General features: G+C 38.7%; 1 protein-coding gene across 1 annotated transcript in view; it reads left to right on the forward strand.

The window, feature by feature from the left end:
- Positions 1 to 12,455, forward strand: part of LOC139139490 (uncharacterized) — a 73,320-nt gene that overhangs the window by 2,108 nt on the left and 58,757 nt on the right. The window contains exons 5-21 of the mRNA XM_070708402.1: positions 135 to 419; positions 1,016 to 1,300; positions 1,461 to 1,732; positions 2,180 to 2,348; positions 2,941 to 3,225; positions 3,385 to 3,666; positions 3,817 to 4,101; positions 4,256 to 4,540; positions 4,691 to 4,975; positions 5,142 to 5,423; positions 5,551 to 5,835; positions 6,285 to 6,572; positions 7,170 to 7,454; positions 8,494 to 8,778; positions 9,114 to 9,395; positions 9,677 to 9,958; positions 10,113 to 10,397. Of these exons, the coding sequence (XP_070564503.1) occupies positions 135 to 419; positions 1,016 to 1,300; positions 1,461 to 1,732; positions 2,180 to 2,348; positions 2,941 to 3,225; positions 3,385 to 3,666; positions 3,817 to 4,101; positions 4,256 to 4,540; positions 4,691 to 4,975; positions 5,142 to 5,423; positions 5,551 to 5,835; positions 6,285 to 6,572; positions 7,170 to 7,454; positions 8,494 to 8,778; positions 9,114 to 9,395; positions 9,677 to 9,958; positions 10,113 to 10,397 (4,707 nt within the window). The remainder of the gene's footprint in view (positions 1 to 134; positions 420 to 1,015; positions 1,301 to 1,460; positions 1,733 to 2,179; positions 2,349 to 2,940; positions 3,226 to 3,384; positions 3,667 to 3,816; positions 4,102 to 4,255; positions 4,541 to 4,690; positions 4,976 to 5,141; positions 5,424 to 5,550; positions 5,836 to 6,284; positions 6,573 to 7,169; positions 7,455 to 8,493; positions 8,779 to 9,113; positions 9,396 to 9,676; positions 9,959 to 10,112; positions 10,398 to 12,455) is intronic.

The raw sequence follows: 12,455 nt of genomic DNA on the forward strand, positions 1-12,455 counted from the left end.
ACAGCGCAGAACAGACAGGAAATCACCTGTACACACACACAAAAGGAAAATTCGTGAAAGAAAGATATATGGGGACCATTGCAAAGACCAAGAAATCATTCATTAAGAACACAATTCTATTCCCCTTTGAACAGCTATTCCACTTCCGACTGACATAACAGTCAGTAACATCACGGACGATGGCGCAGAGTTCTCATGGACAATACCAGAAGATGAAGATCTCGTGGGTTCTATAGTATTACAATACAGAACCGATGAAAATGGTACATGGCAAAACATAACAGTTACACCACCTGATAATTCAGTAGAGTTGACTGACCTTGAACCTAACACCAACTATGAAGTCCGCCTTGTTGTCAAAACTCAAGATGGGAATCACACCAGAATTTCTCCAGTGACATCGTTTACCACACGAACAAGTAAGTTTGCTTCTGTTAATTATTTCATGGCAAGACTTTTGTTTTCACAAGCACATATTAACTTACATAGCAAACAACATGTGCAGTTTCATTTTTCAATCCAAGACAAATATATACATTGTCTTTTTAATTGCTGTATTTTTCTATATGTTCATATGTAGCTCTTTCATTGCCATATGACGTCAGAGTCCAAAACATCACAACCAACAAGGCTACAGTGACATGGACAATGGATCCTGATTCTACTATACCAAAATTCGTATTGCAATATAAATCAGAAGCTGGTGACGAGCCTTGGATTAATGTGACTTTGGCCTCGATCGCTGTCACTGACGTTACCCTCAATGACCTATCGGCGAATACTGAGTATTCAGTAAGATTTCTTGGTACAAGTGACAATGGATCGTTTTCAGAATCTACACACCCGATAATGTTTAGCACAAAAGGTGAGAATGATTATTTTGATGTTGAATTTTCAATATTAAACCATAAATTTATTTTATTGGCAAATCTTTCATTCCATACATCGACTTAATATCCCTTAGTATTGAGTGAAAGCTATTCCGTAACATTTAAATCTGCCAATTTCCTTACAGCTGTACCTTTGCCTGTCGATGTAAAATTTAGCAATGTTACAGAAGACAGCGTCAGAGTTACCTGGACCATTCCTGAGGATGAAGACTTGATCGGCAATATTATTGTTCAGTACAAGATGGACAGTGATAATGAGTGGGAAAATGTAACGGTTGTACCACCGATAAACACAGCACAAATTTCTGATTTAGAGCCAAACTCCGATTACAATATCCGTCTGATAATTGTTGCACAGAATGGACAAGACTTCAGAATTACACCTACATCCTCTGTAAAAACGTTGGCAGGTAAGATTATCGATGACGACTTTTCGCACCGTGTGTTTTATTGCACTTGCCGTTTTCCTGGACAGTTATACACTCTGTATTGTCTATCTGATCAATACCATAGCATCTGCATATGTAATGTAACATATTCTACATAACATTCTTTGTCTTATATCTACAGAGTTTCTGTTACCAGATGACATCACTATTGTGAACAAAACAACAAACCAGGCTACAGTAACTTGGACACTGCCTCTTGGATCATCTGTGCACAGTTCAATTGTCGAGTATCGACAAACAGGAATGGAAAGTTGGACTACCTCTGGAGAGCTTGGTAACTCTACCACTGCATTTACCATGGTTGGACTGTCTGCCAACACAGAGTATAGTGTCAGACTTGTGTCTAGGAACAGTGATGGATCACGGGTTGAAACCACTGATGAAATAGTCTTTGTAACTTATGGTGAGTATGGTATTTGTCAAACACACCTTAATAAAACCAATCACCGTTGCAGGATAGTTCTGGACATGATAGAGAAATGTGCCAATTATTGACAAATAATCACAATCATATTTATCCATAATCCAATAACACTAGTTCAAAATAATTCGCAATACATTCTTGTCAATTGTTATAAACATAGACACAAAACAGCGCAGAACAGACAGGAAATCACCTGTACACACACACAAAAGGAAAATTCGTGAAAGAAAGATATATGGGGACCCTTTGCAAAGACCAAGAAATCATTCACTAGAACACAATTCTATTCCCCTTTGAACAGCTATTCCACTTCCGACTGACATAACAGTCAGTAACATCACGGACGATGGCGCAGAGTTCTCATGGACAATACCAGAAGATGAAGATCTCGTGGGTTCTATAGTATTACAATACAGAACGATGAAAATGGGACATGGCAAAACATAACAGTTACACCACCTGATAATTCAGTGGAGTTGGCTGACCTTGAACCTAACACCAACTATGAAGTCCGTCTTGTTGTCAAAGCTCACGATGGGAATCACACCAGGATTTCTCCAGTGACGTCATTTACCACACGAACAAGTAAGTGTGCTTCTGTTTCTTTCATTGCAAGATTCTTGTCTTCACAAGCGCATATAACTTATATAGCAAACAACATGTGCAGTTTCATTTTTTCAATCCAAGACAATATATACGTGTGTCTTTTTAATGGCTGTATTTTTCTATATGTTCATATGTAGCTCTTTCATTGCCATATGACGTCAAAGTCCAAACATCACAACCAACAAGGCTACAGTGACATGGACAATAGATCCTGATTCTATCATACCAAAATTCGTATTGCAATATAAATCAGAAGCTGGTGACGAGCCTTGGATTAATGTGACTTTGGCCTCGATCGCTGTCACTGACGTTACCCTCAATGACCTATCGGCGAATACTGAGTATTCAGTGAGATTTCTTGGTACAAGTGACAATGGATCGTTTTCAGAATCTACACACCCGATAATGTTTAGCACAAAAGGTTAGAATGATTATTTCGATGTTGAATTTTCAATATTAAACCATAGGTTTATTTTATTGGCAAATCTTTCATTTCATACATCGACTTAATATCCCTTAGTATTGAGTGAAAGCTATTCCGTAACATTTAAATCTGCTTATTTCCTTACAGCTGTACCTTTGCCTGTCGATGTAAAATTTAGCAATGTTACAGGAGACAGCGTCAGAGTTACCTGGACCATTCCTGAGGATGAAGACTTGATCGGCAATATCATTGTTCAGTACAAGATGGACAGTGACGATGAGTGGGAAAATGTAACGGTTGTGCAACCGATAAACACAGCACAGATTTCTGATTTAGAGCCAAACTCAGATTACAACGTCCGTCTGATAATTGTTGCACAGAATGGACAAGACTTCAGAATTACACCTACATTCTCTGTAAAAACGTTGGCAGGTAAGATCATCGATGAGGACTTTTCGCACCGTGAGTTGTATCACACTTGCATTTTCCTGGACAGTTATACACTCTGTTTTGTCTATCTGATCAATACCATGGCAACTGCATATGTAATGTAACATATTTAACATAACATTGTTTGTCTTGTATCTACAGAGTTTCTCTTACCAGATGACATCACTATTGTGAACAAAACAACAAACCAGGCAACAGTTACTTGGACGCTGCCACTTGGATCACCTGTGCACAGTTCAATTGTCGAGTATCGGCAAACAGGAATGGAGAGTTGGACTACCTCTGGAGAGCTTGATAACTCTACCACTGCATTCACCATGGTTGGACTGTCTGCCAACACAGAGTATAGTGTCAGACTTATGTCGAGGAACAGTGATGGATCACGGGTTGAAACCACTGATGAAATACTCTTTGTAACTTATGGTGAGTATGGTATTTGCCAAATACCGCTAGATTAACTTACTGTCACATGCAAATAAATGATATTGGCGTACAAGAGAAAGTATTGCATATTAAAATGTTGAAAATATCGACTCAGTAATAAAGTACTCCACTCTCTTCCCCTTGAAATAGCTGTTCCGCTTCCGACTGATCTAACAGTAAGTAACATCACAAACGATGGGGCAGAGATATCTTGGACGATATCAGAGGATGAAGAGCTCGCTGACGTCATAGTATTACAATACAGAGCCGATGACAATGGTACCTGGAGGAACATAACAGTTACACCACCTGACAAATCAGCAGAGTTGACTGACCTTGAACCTAACGCTAACTATGAAGTCCGTCTTGTTGTCGAAAGTAAAGATGGAAATCACAGTAGAATTTCTCCAGTAACGTCATTTACCACACGAACAAGTAAGTCTCAGTGTTCATCTCATTCTAAGGGTCTGTTTCACCAGGACATATCGATGTATGTGGCAAACAACATGTGCAGTTTCATTTTTCATCTAAAGACAAATATATACGTGTATCTTATTAATTGTTCTATTTTTACCATATTCATCTGTAGCTCTGTCATTGCCATATGACGTCAGAGTCCAAAACATCACAACCAACAAGGCTACAGTGACATGGACAATGGATCCTGATTCTACTATACCAAAATTCGTATTGCAATATAAATCAGAAGCTGGTGACGAGCCTTGGATTAATGTGACTTTGGCCTCGATCGCTGTCACTGACTTTACTCTCAATGACCTATCGGCGAATACTGAGTATTCAGTAAGATTTCTTGGTACAAGTGACAATGGATCGTTTTCAGAATCTACACACCCAATAATGTTTAGCACGGAAGGTGAGGATGATTATTTTGATGTTGAATTTTCAATATTAAACCATAGGTTTATTTTATTGGCAAATCTTTCATGTCATACATCGACTTAAATATTCTCTGTATTGAGTGAAAGCTATTGTGTGACATTTGAATCTGCTTATTTCCTTACAGCTGTACCTTTGCCTGTTGATGTAAAATTTAGCAATGTTACAGAAGATAGCGTCAGAATTTCCTGGACCATTCCTGAGGATGAAGACTTGATCGGCAATATCATTGTTCAGTACAAGATGGACAGTGATAATGAGTGGGAAAATGTAACGGTTGTACCACCGATAAACAGAGCACTAATTTCTGATTTAGAGCCAAACTCAGATTACAATATCCGCCTGATGATTGTTGCACACAGTGGAGAAGACTCCAGAATTACACCTACATCCTCTGTAAAAACGTTGGCAGGTAAGATAAATCGATGATGACTTTTCGCCACGTGCATTGTATTCCACTCACCATTTTGCTGGATTGTGTTACACTCTATATTATCTATCTCGACAACAATTTGACACCGGCATATGTATTTTAATGTAACATATTTAACACAACATTGTTTGTCTTATATCCACAGAGTTTCTGTTACCAGAGGACATCACAATTGTGAACAAAACAACAAACCAGGCTACGGTATCTTGGGCACTGCCTCTTGGATCATCTGTGCACAGTTCAATTGTCGAGTATCGGCAAACAGGAATGGAAAGTTGGACTGCATCTGGAGAGCTTGATAACTCTACCACTGCATTTACCATGGTTGGACTGTCTGCCAACACAGAGTATAGTGTCAGACTTGTGTCGAGGAACAGTGATGGATCACGGGTTGAAACCACTGACGAAATAGTCTTTGCAACTTATGGTGAGAATTGCATTTATCAAAGTCCAGTAGATTAAATGCTCTATGCGTACAAGAGAAAGTATTTCATACAAACGTTTAATATTTCAACTCATTAATCAAGTACAACATTCTGTTCCCCTTTAAATAGCTGTCCCTCTTCCAACTGACATAACAGTAAGTAACATCACAGACAACGGTGCAGAGTTCTCGTGGACGATACCAGAAGACGAAGATCTCGTGGGTGTTATAGCATTACAATTGAGAACGGGTGACAATGGAACCTGGCAGAACATAACAGTTACACCACCTGCAAACTCAGTAGAGTTGACTGACCTTGAACCTAATACCAACTATGAAGTCCGCCTTGTTGTCGAAAGTAAAGATGGAAATCATACCAGAATTTCTCCAGTAACTTCATTTACCACACAAACAAGTAAGGTCAAATCTTTTAATTTCATTGCAAGATTCTTGTTTTGACATGAAACATTAACACACGTGGCTAATAACATGTGAAATTCTATCTGTTCAAACTAACTATTGTCATTTTCTATTTTGTTCCGGGACCTGGCAAGTTATTTATTTACTGATGCTGATTATTAGGCTTATTTTGTTGTCATATCTAGTACGAGCTTTTAAAGAATAGAAACTTGATATGGGTGTAATTGTGCGTTTGGCAAATATTATTTTCACATTTCGGCAGTTAAACTGCAACAGGGTTATGCATAAAAACCGGATCTCATTTGAAACTGCATAACACGATTCAAATAAACAACTTTTGATATTAGGTATTTGGACGATTTTCAACGAGGTTGAACATTCTTTTAAGGAATTCTTTGTTACATTTTCAAAACCAGATACAATTTCCATGTTGCTTTCCAATAGATGTACCTGTAGCTCAAAATATTGAAGTGGTGGATATCAGAACAAATCAGGCAACAGTCATGTGGTTAATTGACAATATCACAGTCCTGGATGGCGTCATGGTTCAATTCAAGCCAAGTGGGAGCATCGGTGATTGGAGAAATGCATCGTCTGTTTTATTACCTTTTACCTCATCGTTCACCATCACCGATCTTGCTGACAACAGTACTTATGCAGTCAGACTTTTGTCCATTCACAAGGATGGCACGATAGGGGTTTCTGACAAGGTGTCATTCACAACAAGTGAAGGTAAGCATTGCATTTAGTTTTCATTTTTTACTCAGGGGTGCATGGTAAAGTACCCTCAAACACAAGTAAGGAAGTCACTTGTTCTGTCTCCAGATTTTTTACATTAAGGTATCAAAACTTAAATTTGCTCAAAAGACGTAGTCTCGTTGTTTGACATGATTAACCAGAAAATGAATTCTCGAAATGAAACATGTACTGAATTTCATGCCGTGAGTCAGATTGTCTCAGAATGTAGTGAATTTAAAAGTTTTTGGTTTCTTTTAATTGCTGTAGACCATTACTGATAGCTCATTGCCATATATTTCCAATAAATACGAGATAGCAATTTCATACTTTTCTTTGTCAGTTCCATTAGTAGGAGACAGACGCTTCTGTTGTGGTCTACTACTCTTTGATAATGACTCAAGGTGCTGGAAAATATGACAGATTTCGCAAACAAAATTTACGTGGCAAAATACGTCAAACGGAAGTGGGTTTGCACCTTTGAAGTGGACACGTGCTAAATGTTATTTGGATTTGCCATAAGGATCATAGAAATATTACATAATAAGTGAATTCTCATAATCGATACATAAACAAGCATCTTCTCTTCTGCAGGTGTCCCGTTGCCACTGGACGTTGAAATCAGCGAGATAACGGACGATAGCGCAACAGTTTCCTGGACGTACCCATCCAACTCAGACCTGATAGGTAGTGTTATTGTTCAGTACAAGACGGGCACTGATGACAAATGGCAGAACATGACAGTGGTTCCACCCATCACTTCAGTAAAACTTTCCGATTTGGAAGCAAGTACAGAATACAATGTCCGTGTAATGGTCGTGGCACCGAATGGAGCCGACACAAGTATTACACCTCAGTTCTCACTGACAACGCTTACAGGTAATATTTTTGGAGATTGCAAAAGTGGTCTTGCAAAGTATTGCATTCATCTGTGAAATGAACAGCAAACTGAAGGAGTGTCATGAAAGAAACCCTCGGACGATCCTCACTCAAAGGACCAAAGGATAAATGCTTTTTCAAAGGGTGTTAATAGTTATTTCATTGTCAATCCATTCACTCGCTCGCTCAAGAGCTGTCTGGATGTCTTAATTTGAAATTATACTTTTAACCCTTGCAGAATGTGAGCGACAATTTAGTTTATCACGTCTATAAACAAGGCACTCTCACCAGCTTATTGGTATACATTTCCCAGCTTATTCGATATGCAAGAGCATACAGTTCATATGGTAATTTGGCAGAGAGACATAGCCATCTTACTTACAAACTTTAAATCAAGGTGACACCAGACAAAGACTTGCCTCAACATTCAAACGCTTTTTGGCAAGTGTCGCAAGCTAGTATATAAGTATGATAACTGTCTTCGAGAAATGATAGCTGACGGCATCAGTGACATTGGTCCCTAGTTCGTGACCACTACCTCTTTGACTTACAGATTGATATATGGTGGGTGCTATATGTGGGCAGAATGCGCTTACTATTTTCGAAACACCTGACATCACGTCTTTGTCTTTTTGCTAGAGGTCCATATATCTTTCTCTAACGAATTTGACTTTGTTGTATGTACCGGTACTTTTCTGTCTGTCCAATGCTGTTTTGTGTCTGTGTTTGTAACAATTAACCGTGTATTAAAGGATTTTGACCTAGTATTATTGGATTACGGATGGATGATTGTGATTAGTATTCCACTAGATTGTTTAATGATTATATTATGCACTCTCACAATCGAAGCTTGTCTTTTTAACATAACATAACATTTGATCATTCTTAACTACCCGTATTTCCTAACATAAAATCATTTGGATGATGTGTCGTAGCGATCTTCATTCTTTTGTCTTCCCGTCTTAATCTACAAAATTGTTGTATTGCATAACAAAGAGAAATAAATTAATGCTGGATGGACCTTTTACTGTATTGTCAGGTGTACCTTTGCCAAGATCAGTCGAAGTCACCGATATAAAATCGACTAAGGCTACGGTGTCATGGCTGATTCCACAAAACGATGATATCGTAGGATACATTACCGTCAACTATCAGATAAGAGGACAGGAAAAATGGCTTAATGTGAGTGTCACGCCTCCGACTGATTCCGTGGTTTTGGAAGATTTGAGTCCTGATGAAACCTACTTGCTCTACTTAGTTGTGGTTAGTACTAGTGGTGAAGACTCAAGAACAACTCAACCTATATTCTTTCAAACAACATCAGGTGATTTAGCTTCGATTTGATCGATCCATATTTTAAGTTTCCTTTATTATGTGGGCATGTTTATTTGCTTGATCTGCTTTTCTGTGTACTGTGTGTTTAACTGGGAAAAAATTAAAAATGCACACGTCTCTATCATGAACATTTATGTACTGGATACTGCTTTTGAATAGTGCTCCAACAGTTAATTGTTTAGAAAAATACTGAGCCACGTAAGAAGAAATCAAATTTTTTCCCTACATTGGCTACTAAAGATTTAGTATCAGTCCTCTCGTGGACCGAAGAGAAATTTGGAATCAGGAGTGTCATTGACAAACATAGCTTCTCTTTGTGCATAGCATTACCGACTCCGAGCGATGTGATGGTTGACGATGTCACGGAAAATAGTGCCAGGATATCGTGGACACCCCCCGACAATATCGACCAAATTGGGCAAGTGGTGTTCCAATATCGTAAAGCAGATGGACAGTGGCAAAACGTGTCCCTCACACCCGACACAAAAACGTTTGCTCTATCAGGGTTGGATCCAGCAAGCTCCTATACATTCCGCTTTGATATAATAAGTAAAGATGGAAATGATAGGACGCTGACACCCGAATACGCGTTTACCACCAGAGCAGGTAAGGGAGAAAATTAAGGAGTTAACACTGGACACTCAACTACTTGAGCGAAATCTGAGGCAATGCCGTTAATTCAAAACCCCAACTCGAAATGCTTTTTGTGAAATAATTTTCACTGAAATTTGATCGACATATCATGATGTTCAACATAGGAAACATAACTGCAATGTGTTTATTCATTTTTGACGTCTTGTGAAACGATTAAGAAGCATTTCTTCTTTCACGTCCTATATCCATTGCACGATGACAGGTGAATATGGTATTTTTTCTATTATTTATAGAGGTTCTCTTACCAGAGAACATCGCTATTGTGAACAAAACAACAAACCAGGCAACAGTAACTTGGACACTGCCTCTTGGATCATCTGTGCACAGTTCCATCGTCGAGTATCGGCAAACAGGAATGGAAAGTTGGACTACCTCTGGAGAGCTTGATAACTCTACCACTGCATTCACCATGGTTGGACTGTCTGCCAACACAGAGTATAGTGTCAGACTTGTGTCGAGGAACAGTGATGGATCGCGGGTTGAAACCACTGATGAAATAGTCTTTGTAACTTATGGTAAGTATGACATTTGTCAAATACCGCTAGATTAACTTACCATCACATGTGCATAAATGGTATGGATGTACAATTGAAAGTGTTACATACGAAACGTTTAGAATTTCAGCTCGGCTCACTGATCAAGTACGCCACTTTGTTCCCCTTAAAATAGCTGTCCCACTTCCAACTGACATAACAGTCAAAGACATCACAGACAATAGCGCAGAGTTCTCTTGGACGATACCAGAAGATGAAGAGCTCGTTGATGTCATAGTATTGCAATACAGAGCCGATGAAAATGGTACCTGGCAGAACATAACAGTTACACCACCAGATAATTCAGTGGAGTTGACTGACCTTGAACCCAATACCAACTATGAAGTCCGCCTTGTTGTCGAAAGTAAAGATGGAAATCATACCAGAATTTCTCCAGTAACATCATTTACAACACAAACAAGTAAGGTGGCATCTATTAGTTTCCTCGCAAGATTCTTGTTTTCACCGGGACACAATAAAAATATGTGGCCAAAAACATGTGAAATGTAATCTTGTCAAACGAAAAGTTGTCATTTTCTGTTTGTTTCTTTGAACTGGCAAGTTATTTAGTTATCGTGAATGACGCTGATTATTGGACCTTTTTGATGGCATATTTAAAATTAGCTTTACATAGGGCAATTTGACATCGGTGTAATCGTGCAAACGTTTCGTAAATCTTATTTTAAAATTTACACAATTAGACTCGAACTAGAGGGAGCTGAAGCTGAATTTCACTAGAACTGTATTACTCGATTCAAATAAACAATGTTTAATAACACTATTGTTGTAAAAGATCATTTTCAACAGAATTAACAATTTCGTTCTAAAGAATGCTGTAAATTTTAAAATCTAAACATGTTACAATGTTACTGTCCAACAGCTATGCCTCTACCTCACAATGTTGAAGTTGTTGATATTAGAAGCAATCAGGCAACAGTCATTTGGTTAATTGACAATATCACAGTCCTGGATGGCGTCATGGTTCAATTCAAGCCAAGTGGAAGCATCGGTGATTGGAGAAATGCATCGTCTGTTTTATTACCTTTTACCTCATCGTTCACCATCACTGATCTTGCTGACAACGGAACTTATACAGTCAGGCTTTTGTCCATTCACAAGGATGGCAGGACAAGATTTTCAGAGGAGGTGTCATTCACGACAAGTGAAGGCAAGCATTGCATTTAGTTTTCAATTTTTAATAAAATACCCTGAAACACAAGATAACTAGTCATATGTTATGTGTGCAGATATATTGGTGCATTAAGACATCAAAAATTATAACTTTCTAGGAAGACAAAGTGTCGGTGCTTGGCACAATCAAACAGAAAATACATTCTTAAAATTAAAGTAGAGAATAACATGCGAGGTGTTAAATTTCCTCAGTATATAATGAATGTAAAAGTTTCTGTTTTGAATGAATTCTTGTAGACTATTATTGCTGATTGTTTTCAATGGATCATAACATAGATTTCCAGTAAATGCAAGAGAGCAATTTATAGTTTTCGTTTCGTCAACTCAATCAGCAGGAGACGGACACTTGTGTTGTCTACTGCTGTTCGATAATGGTTCAAGATGCTGGCAAATATGACAGGTTTCACAGACAAGTGGTCAATTATGTCAAACAAAATTGGGTTTGCACCTTAGAAGCGTAGGCGTAGTTCATCATCGTTGGATTTGCCATAAGAGTCATAGAGACTTCATATAATCGGTACAATTCTCATACAATGATACGCCAAAAATCTTGTCTTCCCCAGGCGTACCGTTGCCAATCGATGTTCAAATCAGCGAGATTACAGACGAGAGCGCCACAGTTTCCTGGACGTACCCCTCCAACTCAGACCTGATAGGTAGTGTTATTGTTCAGTACAAGGCGGGCACTGATGATAAATGGCAGAACATGACAGTGGTTCCACCCATCACTTCAGCAAAACTGTCTGGTTTAGAGGCAGATACCGAATACAATGTCCGCGTCATGGCCGTAGCACAGGATGGAGCCGACACAAGTATTACATCGCAATACTTACTGACAACCCTGACAGGTAATATTTTAAAGAATGTATTGTACAGACCAGCTGCCAAAATATTGCATTTATCTGTTTCCGGCAGTAATAAAATGCATGTCTTAAGGGTGTCATCATACCTGTGTAAGCGCGTGCTTTCTGTTTTTCAACAGTATTCCAGCATTCTAAATGGCCATGGAATAATGCCTATTATATCATACCAGTATATTGATGGTGCAAATACAGCGATCTGATTGGTCGAGACGCGAAAAGAACCGTGGTATATTGGCGATATACCACGGCTGGCATGCGCACTAGCTCTCAGCTTGAGGAAAAATCCTTATATGACGTTCCACGCCAGAATTTCAATATACTGTTATGATATAATAGCAATAAATCACACCCAGCGACGGTATACCACTCGGTTTTGACCATTTTACTTCATATATGCACTCGCTATCGCTCGTGCATATATGTCG

Source organism: Ptychodera flava, chromosome 8 (assembly GCF_041260155.1).
Source record: "Ptychodera flava strain L36383 chromosome 8, AS_Pfla_20210202, whole genome shotgun sequence".
Lineage (NCBI taxonomy): Eukaryota > Metazoa > Hemichordata > Enteropneusta > Ptychoderidae > Ptychodera > Ptychodera flava.